Genomic DNA, 23,397 nt, shown 5'->3' with positions numbered 1-23,397 from the left:
AGTGATTAATTTTATCTCTATTTCTGCTTTTTGTGACTCCTCTCTTTGGCTGGAAAAATGGCTGTGTTTTTCTGTGACTAGCTACTGACCTAACATAATTGTTTGGTGTGCTTTCGTCGTAAAGCCTTTTTGAAATCGGACTCTGTGGTGGGATTAACAACAAGTTTATCTTTAAAATGGTGTGAAATATTTGTATGTTTGGGGAATTTTAATTATGAGATTTCTGTTGTTTGAATTTGGCGCCCTGCACTTTCACTGGCTGTTGTCAAATCAATCCCGTTAACGGGATCTTAGCCATCCTCAGCCATAAGAGGTTTTAACCCACTGTTCCTAGGCTATCATTGTGAATAAGAAATTGTTCTTCACTGACTTGCCTAGTTCAATAAAGTTTTTTTTTTTTTAAATTTATGAAATCAGTGTGGTTATTTTCAGTCTGAACATTTTTTACCAGTATTTTGAGTATCCACTAGAGGGAGTTCAAGATCAGAGGTCAGTTGATCAAGACAGCAGACAAATTTGACAGCAGTAGTATCTGTACATGCTACAAAAGAGCATACTGCATGGCATACTGCAGTATAATTATGCCATTTGGCTAGAAACATGCTGTTTGAATATGAGTGTCATAGACCTTCCATTGCTTGGGGGTCTGCAAGGAGGAGTTATACACAGATCAGAGACCTAAATGCTTGGTGGGTTGGGAATGATTTAGCGAGTCTCTCACACAACAGCTTCCTTGTGGAGAATGAAGAGTGATAAGCTGCTGTTAATGAAAAATACCTGGGCTTTCCTGACTGCTACACCTCTGTCATAACGTTATGATGTTCAATATTGAATCCTCTTAACCTGCCTGGTAAACCCAACCAGCCAAATATAATAAAATTCATCTTTAAACCTCCCCTCTACACACACATTTGTAACACACAGGCACACGGACACACAAGTACGCGCACACACACACATACTCACTCACACACACACACACACACACACACATTGTCAGGTCTCAGATGTATAGCTAGCTGACTGTAGTAACATGGCAGGGCTTGCACAAAACAAACCATTTGATCTTATCAAATCATAGCGTTTGGCATAGCACAGAATGTCCAGCACGGTCCGTCACAACTGCAATACTGGAAAAGGAATGACATTGTTTTCATGATAGGCCTTGAGCCAGTAAAGAAGCACTGTTCAGTCTGTCCAAGGACAGGGTCAAGTAACACTCCGTGTATTCAGTCCCACTTTCAGTAATCAGTCACACCTCCACTGGTCAACAGGAATTATAGACACACACACACACACACACACACACACACACACACAGGGATGAGGCTCTCATGGTGGTTTTTCCATCTAGACTTACCCCCACAGCAGGGTACCACCAGTGTTTCCATCAGGAGTTTGACACTAGAGACTTGTGGCGAGCAGAATCAACAACACACGTATCATTCAAGACTTTTGCTTTGTGAGAAGGTGTTAAGGTTCAGTTAGCCATTGTTATGTAAATGCCAGCTGAAAGATACCCAGGGCATTGCTTCGGCTCCAAGTCAGAGCAGGTCCACCGGAGCCATGGCCCAGTGAAACATGGGTGCCAGCCCGCATAGAGGGAAACAGAAAGGTCTGAGCCATTTGGGTAAAACACTGGGGCAAATCCTCAGTGGAAATGTGCCGAGAGAGAGAGAGAGAGAGACTATTTGTGAGAGCATATTTCATTTTCAGTGTTTGTGGTCAAACCTATTCACTTCTGAAAAGGAGCAACATTCTGGAATATAGAACAACTACCCAAGTAGATCAGGTAAGTGATTATGACACAATACTTTTGTAGAAGTAGAATGATTTTTTAAATGTTTTTATTTGTGATATGTGGATTTGTAAAAAAAAATATGTGCAACTGTATGGTCATCCAACAACAAAACAAAATGGAAAAACGTTATGGTCAAATTGTGCACACAGTTCTTCAGACATAATCAGAAAATAGCACACACACACTTACACACACACAGCAGGGCTTGGCACAAAACAAACCCATTTGATCTTATCAAAACATAGCGTTTGGCAAGTAACTTCTATGACAGACTGAACAGTGCTTCTTTACTGGCTCAAGGCTTATCATGAAAAAAATCAAGACAAGAGCATCAAGTTCACTGTGATGATACTTGTATCAATATGTGTAAAATAGTCTACTCACTGTTTCATGCTCTAGTATTGTAGCGGTGAGGGACCTTACTGAACATTCTGTGCTAAGGACAGGGCCAAATAACGTTCAGTGCATTCAGTCCCACTTTCAGTAATCAGTTACACCTCCACAGGTCAACATGAACTATAGATGCCCACACACACACACACACACACACACACACACACACACACACACACACACACACACACACACACACACACACACACACACACACACAGCCACCCTTGGCAGAATTTTCTGTTGGGCTCTGTAGATTCTATAGCTCCCTTGTGCTTCCTCCACCGGCAACACTCAGACACACATACCCCTCTGCTCCCCAACTCCCCCCGGCCCCCACCCTCATATAAGCCTTAAACACAAACACACACAGGGATGGTGCTCTAAGAAACAAAGAGAGAGAGAGAGAGTGAGAAGGAGAGTATGACATTGAAGAATTAGTCCTAGACTGTTTGTAAGAGGATGTGTAATGTTTGTGGTCAATTCGTGGGATGTACTTTTGTTATTCACTTCTGAAAAGGAGCAACATTCTGGAATATAGAACAACTACCCAAGGAGATCAGGTAAGTGATTATGACACAATACTTTTGTAGAAGTATAATTCTTTTTTTGAATGTTTTAATTTGTGACTCATGGATTTGTAAATATTTATGCAACTGTGTGGTCATCCAACAGCCAAACAAAATGGACAAACATCATGGTCAAATTGTGAACACAATTCTTCAGACATAATCAGAAAATAATTAAAGTAATATCCCAAAATAGAACACTGAATTAAAATGATTAGAGGTTATCAAAGAAGGATATCTACGTTGGTCTGTAGTGCACCTTTTGAAAGCCCGTGGTGGTGGCCTTTATATAACAATTACAATAATATATGCCATTTAGCTGATGCTTTTATTCAAAGCGACTTACAATGGTTTTGATTGGGGGACAAGCCCCCAACTCTGGCTCTGATCCACTGACTCGTGAATGTACAGTTAATGAAAGAGAGAGTTTGTTCTGTGTTGAACACAAACTCTATCTTTCCCTCAAGCCTCTGGTGTCATATTAGGTGTAGGTGTAGAATATCAGACCCACCCCTATCCGGCCATCCAGTGTTTTCCTATGCCATAAAAGTGTGTCTTATTCACTCGCAGACTAACATGTGCATTAAAAATTACATTTCCTAACTGTGGTTAGCTTTCCCCAGATTTTACCCTAGTTAGGCTAGGCTAGGCTAGGCTATGCTGTGTTTTGGATGTATTCTTAGCCTGGCACCGCTATGTCGTTGGTAACCCTGTTCCTTAGTGACAGCTTTGGGGTGAGATCAAGCTAAGGATGCTCTTGGCTATGGTGCGATGCTGAAACCCAACAAGCAGTACTACTGGGTCAAAAACAGAGAGGGAGATCTTATGACCAAAACTTTGTCTAACTGTCCCATTGTAACACTCCGGAGCAATCAATGACACCATATATGAGGGGGTTTTCCTCTAACAGAACCTGAAAAACATCACAAGGTGTGAAGAAAAAAATTATTAGACAAATCTACTATAGAAATCATGGATACTGTAGCCTAACATGACTGTGCCTAAATTATAATACTGTCCTGTTTTGTGTTTTTGACCTTTTGACCTTAGAATAATCTTGGTGATAAACTCAGACATCATGTAATGAATTATATTTTATTGACTGTTTTGGAAAGATACAAATCAAATTTCCTCTTAGATAAAAACATGGAGGAAGCTCCCCAGTTAAATCTGACACCTGTTTTTTCTGCAGTCACTATATCAGGTCACTAATTTTTTTTATTGTCACAAAATCATTGTGTCATTATAATTCACACTTGATAAGATAAAGCAAAGGTTTCACTGGCTGGCTATGTGTGCCATTCCCCAAAATATATGGTGACAAGCAGAGAGAAATGAAAGCGAGAAGAGTATATATACATTCAAACAGGCTTTCTCACTACCCTGGAAGTGCCAGGTTTGATTGAATAGGTCTGTAAGATCACTCACATAACAGAGGACAAAAATCGGATAAAACTGCAGTTCCTCACAATAAAATGACAGCTCTTAATAAAGATTGTAAAAAAAATTAAAAGACCAGCTCTATCCCATTTGTATATCTCTCTGTCAAGCAAATCTTCAGAAACTCTTTCTAGCTCAAGATGTTTACACTTCATAAGGGAAGGCACTGGTGCTCACTGGTGGTGTTCCATGTAAACATTGCCATCATGTCTGTCTCCTCAGCAGGTGGAGCGGTATGGATGCCCACCCTCCAGAGAACCTGTACCCATACACCGTGTCCAGACCCATCTACTCCAACCCCACGTTTGAGGAGGACAACGAGAGGCAGGCCCGGGAGGAGAGGACCCTGAGGGAGAGACTCAGCCGCACCTGTGGGTCAGTTTGGACAAGGTTTTAATAGTCTTACTGAAAGGAAAACAGGCAACATTGTGTATGTTTGGTCTGTGAGAAGTGAATCTGTCTGTCTGTATCTATGCTGACTGTAATAATGTTTGACATGAAATGTCTGTTTTTTCCAATGCAGCTGCTCAGGTAGGCAGGCCCTGAAGGTTGTGAAAGGAGTCTTTCCTGTCATTGACTGGCTCTCCAGATACCCAATAAGAGAGTGGCTTCCCAGCGATGTAATCTCTGGTGTTAGCACTGGTCTGGTGTGCAGCTTACAAGGTGTGCGTCCCAGTTTTCTCTAAACCAACTGTAGACGATGTGTAGATTCCACAAATAGCAACTTTTTGATTATCCAGTGTGACCAAATGGCATTCTTTCCTCACTGTTGTAATCACCCATGGCAAGCTGCTTTGAACCATTTCATGCTTAGACAGTTTTGTTTAGTGCTCTTTGAAATAACAGGTTGTTGAAACTGAAAGTCATCCATCTTGACATGTCAGACTGTCAGACTGCAGTTGCCCCTAAACATGTCAGACTGCAGTTGCCCCTCATCAATTCTCATGTGAGAAGACAAACACTGCTCATTTTCTGTGGTTTATTTCCTTGTGTCTCAGGCCTGGCCTATGCCCTGCTTGTGTCCGTGGCTCCAGTCTATGGACTCTACTCTGCCTTCTTCCCCATCCTCACCTACTTCCTGCTGGGCACTTCCAGACACATCTCTGTCGGTAGGGCCCACCCCTCCACCTGACTGACACCTGGACTGACCATTGACCAATGACTAATGAACTCATCCATCTCCTGTGATTGGACGTTTAATGAATGAGGCAGAGACGTATCAAGTCAAATATGTAACAATGCATTTACAAAGGTGGCATAAATTGCGCGTGCACTTATCAGGTGTCTCCCTTGCCTGTTCTCCACCCCTCAGGTCCGTTCCCCGTCACCTGTCTCATGGTGGGCTCCGTCGTGTTGACCCTCGCCCCCGATGACCACTTCCTGCTTCCTGGGAATGGCACCGGTGTGAATGGAACAGAGGCTGATGGGATTGTGGTGGACGTGGAGGCCATGGAGGCCCAGAGGATCATGGTGGCGTCCTCCATGACTGTGCTGGTCGGGCTGTTCCAGGTAATTATTGAGTTAAAGATTCAGTGCAAAGAGGAAGACATTGATATCCCACAATGATCTGACACCATCTTGTTCATATTAATATAAGGTCTTGACAAACAACTCTGAGCCCTGGTAGCCTTTAACTTGGATCAAGAGTTTTTGCTGGTCAAGTCATATGGTCTACTGTATCTCCATGGTGACCAGGTGTTCCTCCCCATACAGGTGGTAATGGGGCTGCTCCAGGTGGGCTTCCTGGTCCGTTACCTGTCAGACCCCCTGGTGGGCGGCTTCACCACGGCCGCTGCCTTCCACGTCCTCATCTCCCAGCTGAAGATAGTCCTCTCCGTCCCCACTAACAACCACAGCGGCTGCTTCTCCATCCTCTACGTGAGGGTCCAATAATCAAATACACACTGTAGAAGAACATCTGTCTAGATTCCTTTTGATTGGCTGTTAGTGTCGGAGAATTCATTCAGAAAAAAACAGCAGAGTTTTCTATCCATCAAATAACACATGGTTATTGACAAAATAACAACGAAAGAGCTTTCTATGTAGCGGCCATTCTATCCAACTAGGTTCATTCAGAGGCCTACTTTGCATTGAACAAAATGCATATCTCAGGGATAGAGTCAGACATAAAGATCACCACATATGACCAATTCCTCTGTTTAGACGCTCATCGACGTGTTTACCAACATCAGACAGACCAACAGAGCTGACCTGGCGGCCGGGCTGCTCACCATTGTCATCGTCATGGCTGTAAAAGAGGTCAACTCCAAATTCCGGCACAAGATTCCTGTCCCCATCCCCATCGAAGTGATTGTGGTAGGAAGTGGAATGGCTCACAGTCAATATTTTACTGTTGTGAAATGATAACGATCCGTGTTTGAGATTCTATAAAATGCAGAATATCCAAACATGTAATAGGGTCTACGGAGAATTCTAAGGATATTATGGGCTACTATTAATGGGGTGTTTTTAGAACTTCTCCACCAAGTTACATCATCCTAAGTGATAAAATAACTATAACCTAAAGATGAAATGACTGTATATGTGCGTATCTCCTGTGTCCCATATGTGTGTGTTACATGTGTGGTACATGTTTAAGTGTACAGTAAACCATCATGTCTCGCCTCTCCTGTGTCCAACTGTCTCTATCTCCACCCCAATCCACCCCCCTCTCTCCCAGACCGTGGTTGCCGCTGGGATCTCCTACGCCACCGAGCTGGAGTCGCGCTACGGTGCCAGCATTGTGCACAGCATCCCCAGGGGGTGAGAGCCCTGCCTGTGGCACTTCCTGTTTCCTGTCCCCAAAGCAGAGGATGTTTTGGAGTTTTTTATTGACAGACTTAGAATCTTATGGTCATCCTCATTAAGTCATTCAGCAGGCGCTGTCCAAACCAGACCAACTTGGCTTGTGGTGTTACCATCAGAGTATTAACAAATGGTTCCAACAATAATATCAACAAATGGCATGGAGAAGCATTCCTAACCATACCAAACATAACTGAAAGACTATTTAAACAACAATATGAGTTCAATTCAGTTAAATTGGCTACTGTACACTTCCTGAATCAAACACAATATCAAAACTGTAAAATACATGATGTTTTCCAATGTAACTTGTGAGGTGTTTGTCCCACAGGTTTGCTCCAGCTCAGCCTCCCAACACAGAGCTGCTGTGGAACATTCTGGGCTCCAGTTTCTCTACAGCGGTAGTGGGCTATGCAGTAGCTGTCTCTGTGGCCAAGGTCTACGCTGCAAAACACGACTACACCATCAATGGCAATCAGGTGTGTATGCTTGTGTGTGTGTGTGGTACGTTCCAAACTTCCTGCCAATCAAGTTCTTTCCCCAAGCAGAATTTCTCTCACACTGCGGGAGTCGACCTGTGATGTGAGAGTCTCTATAGCCAAGAGTTTAATATGACCTTCCTAATGTCTCTCTGAAGCAATGTGAGCATTGTTGCCAATATCTATTTTTTGGAGTCACTCCACACAAACACACACATAGTCAGAACACCACTAAAACACTGTGTTGGTTTTTATAGTAAGTATCACTTAAATGCTTTGTTCAATGGGTTTACAGTAACTCAACACTCCCTACCAAAACAGGATTTGTATATTGCAAATTAGCACCAATGCAAATGTTTTCTAAATCAAGGCCCTAGTCTCTATGACATCACAGCAGAGCACCGGTACAGTATGTTGAAGAACAACATTTGCAGATTGACACTGGCTTCTCAGCTGTAACGATGTGCGATGCTCCATGTCGATGCTCCATGTATCATTTGCAGTAGATTGACCAGGCTCTCTCCCTGTGTGTCCTAGGAGCTGATAGCGTTCGGGTTCAGTAATGTGTTCTGTGGCTGCTTCTCCGGCTTTGTGGCAAGCACTGCACTGTCCCGCACCGCTGTACAGGAGAGCACCGGCGGCAAGAGTCAGGTACACTATGCAGTACTTATAGGCAAGAAACACACACACACACACACACACACACACACACACACACACACACACACACACACACACACACACACACACACACACACATTAACAGGGTGCCGTTACAAACGTGTGTACTATTCTTACAGGTGGCTGGTATCATCTCAGCTGTGATGGTAATGATTGTGATCCTGGCTCTCGGGAACCTATTGGAACCCCTGCAGAAGGTGAGGAAGAGATCCAAGCTGTATAATGGGTCAACTCATCAACCACATCCAATGATAATGCAGAGTGTGAAATGGGATTGCTGTAAAACAGTGGTTCTCAAACTTTTTTAAAGTCCCGTACCCCTTCAAACATTCAACCTCCAGCTGCGTACCCCCTCGAGCACCAGGGTCAGCGCACTCTCAAATGTTTTTTTGCCATCATTGGAAGCCTGCCACACACACACTATATACGATACACTGATTAAACATGAGAATGAGCGTGAGTTTTTGTCACAACCCGGCTCGTGGGAAGTGACAAAGAGCTCTTATAGGACCAGGGCACAAATAATAATATAATAATAATCAATATTTTTGCTCTTTATTTAACCATCTTACATATAAAACCTTATTAATTAATCAAAAAATTGTGAATAACTCACCACAAGTTCATGAGAAGGGTGTGCTTGAAAGGATGCACATAACTCTGCAATGTTGGGTTGTATTAGAAAGTCTCAGTCTTAAATAATTTTCCACACACAGTCTGTGCCTATATTTAGTTTTCATGCTAGTGAGGGCCGAGAATCCACTCTCACATAGGTACATGGTTGCAAGGGGCATCAGTGTCTTAACAGCGCGATTTGCCAAGGCAAGAAACTCTGAGCGCAGCCCTATCCAGAAATCTGGCAGTGGCTTCTGATTGAATTCATTTTTCACAGAACTGCTTGTTGCATTTTTCATAAGGTTCTCTTGTTCAGATATCGGTACGTGGACTGGAGGCAGGGCATGAAAGGGATAACGAGTCCAGTTGTTTGTGTCGTCCGTTTCGGGAAAGTACCTGCGTAATTGCACACCCAGCTCACTCAGGTGCTTCGCTATATCACATTTGACATTGTCCGTAAGCTTGAGTTCATTTGCACACAAAAAACTAATTATGGAAAGATCTGTGTGTTGTCCTTGTTAATGCAGACAGAAAAGAACGACAACTTCTTAATCATAGCCTCAATTTTGTTCCGGACACATTAAACATAGTTGCGGAGTCCCTGTAGTCCTAGATTCAGATCATTCAGGCGAGAAAAAACATCACCCAAATAGGACAGTCGTGTGAGAAACTCGTCATCATGCAAGCTGTCAGACAAGTGAAAATTAGGGTCAGAAAAGACAACTTTAAGCTCGTCTCTCAATTCAAAAAAACGTGTCAATACTTTGCCCCTTGAAAACCAGCGCACTTCTGTATGTTGTAAAAGTGTTACAATGGTCGCTGCCCACATCATTGCATAGTGCAGAAAATACACGAGTTCAGGGGCCTTACTTTAACAAAGTTAACCATTTTCACTCTAGTGTCCAAAACGTCTTTCAAGCTGTTAGGCATTCCCTTGGCAGCAAGAGCCTCTCGGTGGATGCTGCAGTGTACCCAAGTGGCATCAGGAACAACTGATGGCACGCGCGTTGCCACTCCACTATGTCTCCCTGTCATGACTTTTGCGCCATCAGTACAGATACCAACACAGCTTGAAGTCCATTTGATGTCACAAAGCTGTCCAGTACTTTAAAAATGATCTTCTCATGTCATGGTTTCCAGTGGTTTGCAGAAGAGGATGACTTCCTTAATTGACCCCCCATAAATATAACGGACATATACCAGGGTACCAGGCCCGACATGTCTGTTGACTCATCCAGGTGTAACGCATATAATTCACTGGCGTGTATGCAAAGCAGTAATTGTTTCAAAACATCTCCTGCCATGTCACTCATGTGTCGTGAAACAGTGTTTGATGAAGGCATTGTCTGTATAGTTTTTTTTGCCTTTTCCCCCAGCAGTGTCCCAGCCATGTCCACGGCAGCAGGAATAATTAAGTCCTCCACAATAGTATGGGGCTTGCCTGTCCTAGCCACTTGGTAGCTCACCATATAAGACGCTTCTAGCCCCTTCTTATTAATGGTACCTTTTATACATGTCTTAATACTTGAAAGTAGTCTTTATTCTCGCTCAAAAAACTTCTGTGGCTTATTTTTCAAATTGTCATGTTTCGTTTCTAAATGTCACAACAGTGAAGGTTTCCTGCGACAGAGTAACGGTTTATTATTATTATAAATATTATTATTTTTAACCTTTATTTAACTAGGCAAATTAGTTAAGAACAAAATCTTATTTACACTTGACGGCCTAGGAACAGTGGGTTAACTGCCTTGTTCAGGGGCCGAACAACAGATTTTTTACCTTGTCTGCTCGGGGATTCGATCTAGCAACCTTTCGGTTAATGTGATTGGATGTTAATTATTTGACTAGGCTACCTGTATTTGACGTTGTGTTGTTATTTCGCTGAACACTAAATGGTTTCATTTTATTTTTGTCAGTGAAACGAGGCTACTCAGACGAGAAAAAAAACTTACCCTGTTGGAAAATATAAATGTACTGTTTGAAAATTGTTATTTGACGTACCCGACGGCATTGCGCATACCAGTTTGGGAATACCTACTGTAGACTAACACACTAATCCAGCTCTGTATTGGTCCCACAGTCAGTGCTGGCAGCCATCGTCATCGCCAACCTGAAGGGAATGTTCATGCAGGTGACAGAGGTGCCCACACTGTGGAGACAGAACAGAGCAGACTGTGTGAGTAACACTGACACTCAGCAACAGTGTAGAGCACCATCCACTTTCAATCACCTGAGGTAGAGGACGTGAAAGCATGATCAACTTGGAATACATGCATGGATTCATGGAATAACTATACATGTAATCACTGGCAGTAAAGATGCCGTAGTGTGTTGATGTCACCCAATCCACTGTATTTCACTTCAATGTAACAATTGAACTAGGACTTTCTCTGCTGGATCTCATCATAAGTTAAAACTGAAACTTGTTATTTTCCAAGTTCATCTGGCTGGCGACCTGCCTGGCTTCTGTGGTGTTGGGACTGGACGTGGGACTTCTGGCTGGCCTGGTGTTTGAGATGGGAACTGTCGTGGTCCGGACACAGTTGTGAGTGACACATAACACCTACAGCACGTAACACAATGCAATGGAACCAATCACATACATTACTAGATGCATTCTGTGAAGGCCTAGATTAGATGTCATATTTTGATGTTGATATTGTTGTGTACACTACAGTATTGACTCTGTATTATAAACCCTAAATCAGAAGATCAAAAGATTTCCCTGGCTCGCGTGTTTGACCACGTGCTCTTCACCGCTGTGTAGATAAGAGTCTACAGACGTCAGTCAGCGAAACTATGGGTAACACTGAGCAGGCCTCTTCTGTAATCAAAGGCTATTAGGATGGCTTTGAAGTCTTCAGCTCGTGTCATTAGAAATATCAACCTTCCCAAACCCACTGCTGTATAATGTAAAACAAATAAGCATTAAAAAAATAACTGCTAAGAGATTCTAGGATTCATATGCTTGATGTGTCCTAGTTTAAAGTGTCATTATTTATATTTTCTGTCTACAAAATAGAAATGATTAGGATGGCACTAAGACAAATATATTTAATTTATAAAAATATATATTTTCCTCCTCATCCATAGTCCTGCATGCTCTACACTTGGAAACATACCCGGCACAAACATATACAGGAACATGAAAGACTACAAGAATGTAAGACATCTGGAATGTTTGAACTCTAATTAATATATACCAGAAATGGATGCCAGAAATAAATGCAATAATTAGGACTTCCTTTGTCAGATTGCAGAAGTTCCCGGAATTAAGATTTTTAAGTGCAATGCTCCCATCTACTTTGCCAACATTGACTACTTCAAAGAACGATTGAGAGTCACGGTGAGTGAGCTCAGTATATTTCCCCTTGACATTGTATAGATTGTGGATAGGCCTTATCATTCTACAAGCAGGCAAGATGAAAGTTTGTTGTGCATTTGACCTTTGACATGCAGGTGGGGTTTGACTCTGTCAGAGTGTTCAAGAAGAGGAATAAGGCCCTCAAGAAGATTCACAAACTCATAAAGAAAGGGAAACTGAGGGCGACAGAGGTACGATACAATCTGATTATTGTCTGTTCAGCTCAGAATCTTTTGAAACAGGGAAATTCCATCTTTCAGTCTCTTTTCAACCCTTTGCACTCATTTAGTTTTGCTCTGTTAGGATTTTAAGATTGGTTGTGGAAATACATTTGACTTATTGATTGATTGATTGGTTGAACCTCTGTTCACCCAGACGGGGGAGGTAGTATCCGAGGTCTCCCTGGGTGTCGACAACAAGGGCTTCGAGAGCGAGCAGGACAGTGGGCGGGAGTCCGGACAGGTGGAGGACGGGGATTGGCCTGTGCCAGAGGTGGAGGTCCGTGTGGATTGGGCCTTGGAGCTACCAGTCAGGGTGTCGGTACCTAAGGTCCAGATCCACAGCCTGGTACTGGACTTCTCAGCCGTGTCCTTCCTAGACGTGGTGGCCGTCAAGTCCCTCAGACTGGTAGGTCGGACTCTACTACTGGTACCAGCCATATGATATTCTACAGAATAGATTTTACAGGCCAAAGTTCATTCAAAGACAAAATATCCCTTACTACAGTGTTATAGTGAGTCATCTTTCTGGGGCGGCAGGTAGCCACCCCAGTGGTTAGAGTGTTGGACTAGTAACCGATGGCTTCAGGGCACCCAAGAAAGTCCAGCAAGCGCCAGGACTGTCTCCTAAAGTTGATTCAGCTGCGGGATCGGGGCACCACCAGTACAGAGCTTGCTCAGGAATGGCAGCAGGTAGGTGTGAGTGCATCTGCACGCACAGTGAGCCGAAGACTTTTGGAGGATGGCCTGGTGTCAAAAAGGGCAGCAAAGAAGCCACTTCTCTCCAGGAAAAACATCAGGGACAGACTGATATTCTGCAAAAGGTACAGGGATTGGACTGCTGAGGACTGGGGTAAAGTCATTTTCTCTGATGAATCCCCTTTCCGATTGTTTTGGGCATCCGGAAAAAAAGCTTGTCCGAAGAAGACAAGGTGAGCGCTACCATCAGTCCTGTGTAATGCCAACAGTAAAGCATCCTGAGACCATTCATGTGTGGGGTTTCTTCTCAGCCAAGGGAGTGGGCTCACTCACAATTTTGCCTAAGAACACAGCCATGAATAAAGAATGGTACCAACACATCCTCCGAGAGCAACTTCTCCCAACCATCCAGGAACAGTTTGGTGACGAACAATGCCTTTTCCAGCATGATGGAGCACCTTGCCATAAGTCAAAAGGGATAACTAAGTGGCTAGGGGAATAAAAACATCAATATTTTGGGTCCATGGCCAGGAAACTCCCCAGACCTTAATCCCTTGAGAACTTCTAGTCAATCCTCAAGAGGCAAACAAAAACCTACAAATTCTGACAAACTCTAAGCATTGATTATGCAAGAATGAGCTGCCATCAGTCAGGATGTGGCCCAGAAGTTAATTGACGGCATGCCAGGGCGGATTGCAGAGGTCTTGAAAAAGAAGGATCAACACTGCAAGTATTGACTCTGCATCAACTTCTTGTAATTGTCAATAAAAGCCTTTGACACTTATGAAATGCTTGTAATTATACTTCAGTGTTCCGTAGTAACATCTGACAAAAATATCTAAAGACACTGAGGCAGCAGACCTTGTGAAAATTCATATTTGTGTCATTCTCAAAACGTTTGGCCACGACTGTAGACCTTCATTGCAAAACAGTGTGTATTAATCAATTATTTGGTGACGTGAATGTATTTAGTATAGTTTTATGTAAAAAGGATAACTTTTTTTCATGTTTCACAATTTTTATTTTTATGAAATTCACTGAGGAGGGTGGTCCTCCCCGGTTCAACAACGTCAGAATACGTACAAAATAAATATTTCCCTGTGTCTGCTCTGTTTACTGTAGCAATCTCAGGGTGCAGGAATGCGTTTCATCAGAGGGTTTGTGTGTTTAGTGATTACAAAGCTTAACCCTGTGAGATAAATGGCTTGTGGTCACACTAATCTATCCCCCCTCTTTCCTCTACAGGTCATTAAAGAGTTCCTACGCATCGGAGTCAATGTCTACATTGCAGGCTGTGACGGTACGGTTTGGGATAAAAAACAATACAGTATATTTCACTATTTAAAGTCTTAGAAAGCAGTGTTATCAGGACAGTGCTATCACTTTCTTACAAAGAATTCTGCTGTGTAATGTTTGTTCAATGCTGCCAAGTGGTTTAGAATAAACTAAAAGCAGATTGTACTATCAAAATGTCCATGTCATATTTTTTTTAGTTAACTAGGCAAGTCAGTTAGGAACAAATTCTTATTTACAATGACGGCCTACTGGGGAACAGTGGGTTAACTACCTTGTTCAGGGGAAGAATGACAGATTTTTACTTTGTCAGCTTGGGGTTTCGATCCAGCAAACTTTTGGTTACTGGCCCAATGCTCTAACCACTAGGCTACCTGCTGCCCCAAAATGATAATAATAATAATAACCATAATAATGGTTGTGTTTTGTTGGTCTGCTTGGAGGTTCACATTCTGATAACTGGTGGTGTCTGTGCCAGTCTGTTTCAGCACTGGACAGCTCTGCCTTCTGCATTGGGTTCTTTGCTGTTGTTATTGGTCTCTCTAACTGGCATCTAACACTCCAGATGAAATTGTACGGAAAATGGAAGACTTGTCCTTCTTCGATGAGGAGGTGACACGAGATCTCCTCTTTCTCTCTGTCCATGACGCCATCCTCTTCATCAAATTGGAGACCGCCAATGGGAGCATGCAGGATGCCATGGTTGAGGGGGTGAGGGACCCGGAAATCAGTGGTTTATTCTCTGATTTGAATTGATGCTCAAACAACTGACTAAAGACTGTATTAACCTTGCCATCTTGTCTTTGTCTGTGCCCAGCTTTCTCTAATGCAGGATTGCAAGGAGCCACCGCCTTTCACTGAGGAAGAGGACCTGATTGAGACCTATGACAACCAGCATAGAGTGAGAACTATTTCCATCACTCCGTTCTCTTTTATTGTCAATCGCATCAGAATGTTTGACAGCCATTATGTTGTCCGTTATTCATCCGAGACTCTCTGCTCATCCATAGGCAATCCATGGACTCTCCAACTAACACAGAAACGCAGAAGAGCTGACGCTGAATCTGTGTTCTCTGTGAACGGAGGATCAACCAGTATAAGTTATTTTCCATAAGGGACCACGGTCAAATCAGGTGACACTGACGATGGATTTTCCCCAGACTACAGCTCAAACTCAGGGGAAGCTGCTCTTCGCCAACTGAGTATAACTTTGGACTTTGGAGTGGACTAAGAGGGTGATTTAAGGCAGCCAATCATTGATATCTCTCTTTAACAACAGTAAAGTGTCTTAATTAGATCAATGAATAATAAACTGATTTATATTATTGTAACCTCTCTGCTATGTCAAGGCCCTTCTCCTTTACAAGTGTAATCATATAAATAGGGAAAAACTACAATAGGAGTTATGCATGTCCTTTTCCTTGTACGCATTTCAACAACAGGACCATTGTTTGGGTTTGTGTCGAGGGCTTTCAGAAGAACAAATGCATGAAAACAGAAGTCCTGCTCATCCGTGCAGTCGCAGTTGATCTGTGTTATAAGCACTCAGTTTCCTCCCTCCTGAGATGGGCACTCCCGTGAACCCGGAAGAGGGAAGAAGAGACACTTCTGTTTTATTTGTGACCTACTTAGTTAAATGGAGTCCAGAAACAAGAGTGGTACTACATCTCAGATCCCTTCACAGACTTCTTCTCCTCGACCCATTCCCTGCACAGGAAGTGATGACATACAGGAAAAGTTGAAGTGTGTTTAAACAAAGATTGTCTATTATATTGACAAGATATTCAAGTGACTGCTCTAACAATGGAAATACATGTCCTCAAAGATGGAAGGCAGGCAGAAGGCGGCGAGATCAGGTGAGACCATTCTAGCCAATGAGAGAGTAGATAAGTGTGTGAACAACAGGCCATAGAGCTAGATAGAAGAGTGATCTTTGTATTTGTGCAATCATAGAGTCTGTACCAGCATGGGCAGCGCCATTGAAGCAATCTACATTTTAAAGTAGTCCATTTTTTTAGAGAAGAAAATAACATCCGTGGGCGTGGAGTAAGCGTTCAGCTGGAGCAAGGAGTTTGAGGCCACCCAACTCATAGGAATCCCCACCCAGTTGATTACTGTAAAATGGTGAAAGCCCTCAATGGCAATATCCATACTAATATCCATGATGAGTGTATCTCTGACAACAGGCACAACTCCGATATAAAGTTGTTTTTGCGTAGCTTGCATTCTAACCATTATGAAACTTCTATTCAATCAAATAAGCGTCACGTAGTAAATGATCAATTCTATTTTTTGTTGACCAAATTCGATACAAAAATTCCTCACTTCATTGGTTTATTTTCGGGAACATATTTTTGGCGGAGTAAAACCTTTTGCTTCGCTGCTTCCTCTTTGGATTAAAGGGTTTGGTTGCTTGTTTTTTATTAAGGCCATTAAGAGATGAATGATGCAACGTTGCGTTCTCAGCCATCAACTCATCACAATAAAAGGCAGACTAGACTGTTGTAAGAAATGTGTTCTAGCAATACCAAGAGCAGAACTGTAAAGCTGTTTTTCTTTCAATCATGTCTAAATATGGACTGCAAGCATTTAAAGCTTTGTGGAATATTACATTTAGTGTCATATTTCCTTTCCCAGTCAATCAAAATATCCTTATCTGCCTCTGGCCATGTGCGAGGTAGGAGTTGTTTGTGCAGATTACGGCCCTAGCATTCCCCTGATGTTCCTGTGTGGGTTACTGTGAAGTAAGCTTGATAGTGCTGTGTTACTAATTGTGGGATGATGTTTACTTTGTTTTCAAATCTGGCGCCTACTGGAGCACTGTGTAAAGGCATTTATCACCGTAGGTACACATCCTCTTCACACACACACACACACACACACACACACACACACACACACACGGCATTCCTTCTTCACCACATTGGACTACAGTGGCTGAGTGAGTCTGAACATGGTTCTCAAACAAGGTATATTCAACACTTGTTTTTAAGAGTTATGTTTCATTTTATCACTTGAGGGAGTACAGTCTTACTAGATGGGAAAGGCAAGAACTTGTACAGTGGGTTGAATAGTGTAAAGCCAGCTTTAAAAATACGTATTGCTTTCCGTTCAGTCTCTAACATAGTCACTACTGTAAGACTCACACACACCTTTTTATCAGATTCAGCCTATTTCAGTGAGCAACTACCTCACTATTTGACTGCTGCATCTATTCAGATCAAGGTGTTCTTTCTATAAGCAGGTTACTGTTTCAGTATGTACAGGTTGCTCCATTCTTAATGATTGTGAAACGATAGCTGCATTTATACCTGGTTCTAGCTTTGTCCTGATCTTGTCCACGTTCTGTTTGTTCCCACATTTTTTAGACAGGGGTAGAAAATCAAAAGACACATTGTGATCATATCATCCTGTCCACCTCTGGTAGTCAGACACACATTGTGATCATATCATCCTGTCCACCTCTGGTAGTCAGACACACATTGTGATCATATCATCCTGTCCACCTCTGGTAGTCAGACACACATTGTGATCATATCATCCTGTCCACCTCTGGTAGTCAGACACACATTGTGATCATATTATCCTGTCCACCTCTGGTAGTCAGACACACATTGTGATCATGTCATCCTGTCCACCTCTGGTAGTCAGACACACATTGTGATCATATCATCCTGTCCACCTCTGGTAGTCAGACACACATTGTGATCATATCATCCTGTCCACCTCTGGTAGTCAGACACACATTGTGATCATATCATTCTGTCCACCTCTGGTAGTCAGACACACATTGTGATCATATCATCCTGTCCACCTCTGGTAGTCAGACACACATTGGGATCATATCATCCTGTCCACCTCTGGTAGTCAGACACACATTGTGATCATATCATCCTGTCCACCTCTGGTAGTCAGACACACATTGTGATCATATCATCCTGTCCACCTCTGGTAGTCAGACACACATTGTGATCATATCATCCTGTCCACCTCTGGTAGTCAGACACACATTGTGATCATGTCCACCTCTGGTAGTCAGACACACATTGTGATCTGATTGTGATCATATCATCCTGTCCACCTCTGGTAGTCAGACACACATTGTGATCTGATTGTGATCATGTCATCCTGTCCACCTCTGGTAGTCAGACACACATTGTGATCTGATTGTGATCATGTCATCCTGTCCACCTCTGGTAGTCAGACACACATTGTGATCTGATTGTGATCATGTCATCCTGTCCACCTCTGGTAGTCAGACACACATTGTGATCTGATTGTGATCATATCATCCTGTCCACCTCTGGTAGTCAGACACACATTGTGATCTGATTGTGATCATATCATCCTGTCCACCTCTGGTAGTCAGACACACATTGTGTCTGGATATCTTACAAGTGTAGACAGATCTGGACAGAAACCATTTAAATCATCATTTTTCCCACCCTATAAAATCATTGACAGGTGGCACCGTTGACTGATTACATCAATATGTGTCCAACAATAAATAAATGAATAGCATTTTGCAAACATAGTTGTGAGATCATTTACATAAAGGAAGGGACCAGAACATTTGGTCACAATGCAGACACAGGGGACAGGTAACAGACATATTTTAATGCCATGGTCGACACATTTCTGGAAACATGGGCACAATCAGAATGTAGACAAGATCAGAACAAAGGACTCATGTCAGCACCAGGTATCAATGGGGCTTAGAGCATCCATCACCTGATCTGCTTTCATTTTTAAACTGTTAACTTTATAAACCATGTCTTGGGTGTGAGATTGTTACATAATTGTGTCTTTGAAGAGTGGGTTTATTGTGTTCTGATCTCCACCAGTGGCTGTGAATTGTTACAGTTGCTAGGATTATCCCATATGGAACCTGTTCCTGGGGACAACCTGACATACATTGTTTCTTTGTTGTTTATCATCACAATGTAAAAAGTTCTCAGTTTTCTCTGCTGAATACTACCGCACTGTTTATTGGTTGTTCTATTGTTATTATTATGTTGTGTAGGCCATGCCAAGCTCCTATCAGGAGTGATTCATTTATTCAATGATTTACGGACTATTTGAATACTCACTAAATTATACATAAGAAAGTATGTTCATTCATATATGAGACATGTTTATTTATTGTGCTTTATTTCATGTACTTTATTGTAGTATTGTACAAGCCAATTGTATTCACATATGACGACTCAAAAATAATTGTACTTTTCAATTACTTACTTGCAAAACCCTACACACAAAAACCTCAAATGCAGACAGACCATCACAAATAGTTTTTAAACAGTTATATTAATAATTCTTCACATACCTCAATCACATCACTGTCAAAATGGGTCACAACCAAGTCACTCAGTTCACCTTGCTCTGTGAGAGGCCGTTCTTTTCTTTAATCTGCCTTTATGAGTGGAAAGGGCAGTAATAGGGAGTCAGTGGAAACTGTTTGTCCTTGTAGTCGTTAACGGAGCGATCCAGCCTTCATCAGCCATTACAAATCTGACAACACACATCAAAGCCTTGAAGGACAAAGGCCCGATCTGTAACAAACAGCATGACAAGGCAAGAACATCATGTTAATATGAGGATGTGTTTCTTTTGATTTAGGAGACTCTATCTTGATTAAATGTAAACAAATGTAAACAAAACAGACGCGTTTTTTGTTCTGGAGGCACTAGTGGTCACCAGCTGGCACAGTCACAAAGTCATACAATCAGATTTGAATCCTAACCATCATTTTTGTTTTTATGGATTTTTACAATAAAGACAATTTTGCAACTGGCCCATCTAGAGGAAATCTCTCAGTTCTGCCTCCAGGGCAATATTCATGACAAGAAACATCAACCTGTGAAACATACACCCCAAATATGTTTCTTTGGGTACTGTAAGTAATAAATATACAGTAAAAACAGAGAATTAAGTAACCTTCCCCTACACACACGTGCACATATTGTACACACACACACACACACACACACACACACACACACACACACACACACACACACACACACACACACACACACACACACACACACCTATGAGGTCATTCCCACAGACATGCTATTTTCACTTGACTGGAATGCAGCATTGAAAGCCAACAAAAACATGTACTATTTTACTGTGATAAAACTGTGATGATAACATAAAGCAGAGATACCTGTAGCTTATCAACTGGTCACACAACAAGATCTGGGTCAATGTAATATGTTTTCATAGAGCCGCCTGTGGTTAGGAAATCTGTTCTAGCATAACTAGAGAGGAATATGTGATCGTATCCCAATGTAATCAAGGTTTGAAATTATTATGTTTTTGTCAAATACTAAATCTGTTTGGGCTTCTTTGGGTAAATTTGCAGTGTACAAATTATTTATGACTATGTTCCAACCTCTCGACCATTCACTCAAGAATAAATTGTCCTGTGTCTGATGGAATTAAGGACCCCTGATGTATGGTGTATATAGATAGGCTGTAAATTAGTATGCTGTAGGCCTTTGTTTGACACAAGTGGTCAGCATGTACTGTAGATATGATGAAATTGGGTCATAACAGTCTGGACAAAACAATTACTATTATATTTTTACATTGTTATTCTTGAATTTCTTCAGATGGGTGCTTTAGATAGGCTTCATGTAAGACCTACTGTTAAGTACAACAAGACATCCCCTGCACTGACACCCCAACCCCAGATGAACAGTAATATCCCTTTTGTGTCGCTGCAATGAATCTCACAACATTAGCCAGTGTCACATCCTGACCTTAGTTCCTTTTTTATGTCTCTATTTTGGTTTGGTCAGGGCGTGAGTTGGGGTGGGCATTCTATGTTTTTCATTCTATGTTTTGTTCTGTGTGTTGTATTTCTATGGTATGGTTCCCAATCAGAGGCAGCTGTCAATCATTGTCTCTGATTGAGAACCATAATTAGGTAGCCTTTTCCCACCTGTGTTTGTGGGTAGTTGTTTTCTGTTTTTGTATTCTGTATTCTTTTGTTGTTTTTCCATTCAGTGTTCAATTCATAATAAAAGATGAACACGTACCACGCTGCACCTTGGTCCTCACCTTCTTCCATTAACGGCCGTTACAGAACTACCCACCACCAAAGGACCAAGCAGCGTGTAATGGACTCCTGGACATGGGAGGAAATATTGGACGGCAAGGGACCCTGGGCACAGCCGGGAGAGTATCGCTGTCCGAAAGAGAAGCTGGAGTCAGCTAGAGCGGAGCGGCGACACTACGAGGAATTGGCTCAAGGTAACGTGCACGAGAGGCAGCCCCAGAATTTTGGCACACGGGGAGATTGGCGGCGTCAGGTAGGAGACCTGAGCCAACTCCCCGTGCTTACCGTGGCGAGAGAGTGAACGGGCAGGCACCGTGTTATGCGGTGAAGCGCACGGTGTCCCCAGTGCGCACGCATAGCCCGGTGCGCTACATCGCAGCTCCTCGAATCGGCCGGGCTAGAGTGGGCATCGAGCCAGGAGGGATGATGCCGGCTCAGCGCATCTGGTCTCCAGTGCGTCTCCTCGGCCCGGGTTATACGGCACCAGCCCTACGCACAGTGTCCCCGGTTCGCCAGCACAGCCCAGTGCGGCCAGTTCCAACTCTCCGCACTTGCTGGGCTACAGGGGGTATCCAGCCAGGACAGGTTGTGCAGGCTCGTTGCTCGAGACCTCCAGTGCGCCTCCACGGCCCAATGCATCCGGTGCCTTGGCCAAGGAGGAGGCCACCTGTATGTCTCCCCTTCTGTCCGGAGCCTCCAGAGCCACCTGTCTGTCCGGAGCCGCCAGAGCTACCCGTCTGTCCAGAGCCGTCAGAGCCGCCCGTCTGTCCGGAGCTGCCAGAGCCGCCCGTCTGTCCAGAGCCGCCCGTCTGTCCAGAGCCGCCAAAGCCGCCCGTCTGTCCGGAGCCGCCAGAGCCGCCCGTCTGTCCAGAGCCGCCCGTCTGTCCAGAGCCGTCAGAGCCGCCCGTCTGTCCGGAGCTGCCAGAGCCGCCCGTCTGTCCGGAGCCGCCAGAGCCGCCCGTCTGTCCGGAGCCGCCAGAGCCGCCCGTCAGTCCGGTACCGCCAGAGCCGCCCGCCTGTCCGGTGCCGTCAGAGTCTCCCACCTGTCCGGCGCCGCCAGAGTCTCCCGCCTATTCGGGGCCCGCTGTAAGGGTCCCCAGTTCGGGGTCGGCAGCGAGGGTCGCCACTCCAGAGGTGCCACCTAAGTGGGCCAAGACTAAGGTGGAGTGGGTCTACGTCCCGCACCAGAGCCGCCACCGCAGTGAAATGCCCACCAAGACCCTCCCCTATAGGTTCACGTTTTGCGGCCGGAGGCCGCACCTTTGGGGGGGTGGGGTACTGTCACGTCCTGACCTTAGTTCCTTTTTTATGTCTCTATTTTGGTTTGGTCAGGGCGTGAGTTGGGGTGGGCATTCTATGTTTTTCATTCTATGTTTTGTTCTGTGTGTTGTATTTCTATGTGTTTTGGCCTGGTATCAGAGGCAGCTGTCAACCATACTTAGGTAGCCTGTTCCCACCTGTGATTGTGGGTAGTTGTTTTCTGTTTTTGTATTCTGTACCAGACAGAACTGTTTCGGTTTTGTTCATTCTCTTTTGTTGTTTTTCCATTCAGTGTTCAATTCATAATAAAAGATGAACACGTACCACGCTGCACCTTGGTCCTCACCTTCTTCCATCAACGGCCGTTACAGCCAGCTTGAAAGAGCGGGATATTATTGTATAGTAGTACTGTTACCCCTCTTCATACTCATCCATGTTTAACCTCAACCCTAACCTGAACAGCTACCATGAAACGTCCACTGATCTCCAGTGTACAGCCACGACCACTGTCCAGTCCTCCCCACCCTGCCCATAAGTGGGGTTCTCAGACACACTCATTCATCATTGAAAGTTGAGGCAATGTGCCAGGGCATTTATCAATAAGAACAATGGTCAAGGATAAGGCAGGGCTGGCGTGTGATGACTGCATCATAATTGCTGTTAATAATTACAGTTAAGAACGATAAGCAACCCGGGAGAGAGGATTTATGG

The 23,397-nt window shown here is 43.5% G+C and overlaps 1 protein-coding gene across 2 annotated transcripts; it reads left to right on the top strand.

The window, feature by feature from the left end:
• Nucleotides 1-1,677: 1,677 nt before the first annotated feature.
• slc26a4 (solute carrier family 26 member 4) lies at nucleotides 1,678-15,688 on the top strand. Of its 2 annotated transcripts, none has more exons than XM_036944754.1 (21): nucleotides 1,678-1,792; nucleotides 4,426-4,578; nucleotides 4,727-4,866; nucleotides 5,202-5,312; nucleotides 5,516-5,712; nucleotides 5,917-6,081; nucleotides 6,367-6,519; nucleotides 6,884-6,966; nucleotides 7,340-7,487; nucleotides 8,025-8,138; nucleotides 8,288-8,365; nucleotides 10,864-10,959; nucleotides 11,222-11,328; nucleotides 11,877-11,946; nucleotides 12,037-12,129; nucleotides 12,243-12,338; nucleotides 12,523-12,774; nucleotides 14,310-14,364; nucleotides 14,923-15,068; nucleotides 15,175-15,258; nucleotides 15,368-15,688. In XM_036944754.1, exons 2-21 carry the CDS (start codon nucleotides 4,439-4,441, stop codon nucleotides 15,389-15,391), a joined length of 2,352 nt encoding a protein of 783 aa, XP_036800649.1. In that variant the 5' UTR covers nucleotides 1,678-1,792; nucleotides 4,426-4,438; the 3' UTR covers nucleotides 15,392-15,688. The 2 variants fall into 2 exon arrangements, with proteins under 2 accessions (XP_036800649.1, XP_036800648.1); XM_036944753.1 differs by lacking the exon at nucleotides 1,678-1,792 and adding an exon at nucleotides 2,562-2,757.
• The last annotated feature ends 7,709 nt before the right edge of the window (nucleotides 15,689-23,397 follow it).

Source organism: Oncorhynchus mykiss, chromosome 15 (assembly GCF_013265735.2).
Source record: "Oncorhynchus mykiss isolate Arlee chromosome 15, USDA_OmykA_1.1, whole genome shotgun sequence".
Taxonomy (NCBI): Eukaryota; Metazoa; Chordata; class Actinopteri; order Salmoniformes; family Salmonidae; genus Oncorhynchus; species Oncorhynchus mykiss.
The sequence above is the reverse complement of the archived record's forward strand: the minus strand, read 5'-3'. Positions and strand labels throughout refer to the sequence as shown.

Bases quoted from the DNA above. Each gene is read 5' to 3' on its own strand.
- slc26a4 (XM_036944754.1), top strand. From the start codon at position 4,439: ATGGATGCCCACCCTCCAGAGAACCTGTACCCATACACCGTGTCCAGA. The intron at 4,867-5,201 runs GTGTGCGTCCCA...CTTGTGTCTCAG, and splicing joins TCTGGTGTGCAGCTTACAAG to GCCTGGCCTATGCCCTGCTT. The intron at 14,365-14,922 runs GTACGGTTTGGG...CTAACACTCCAG, and splicing joins CTACATTGCAGGCTGTGACG to ATGAAATTGTACGGAAAATG.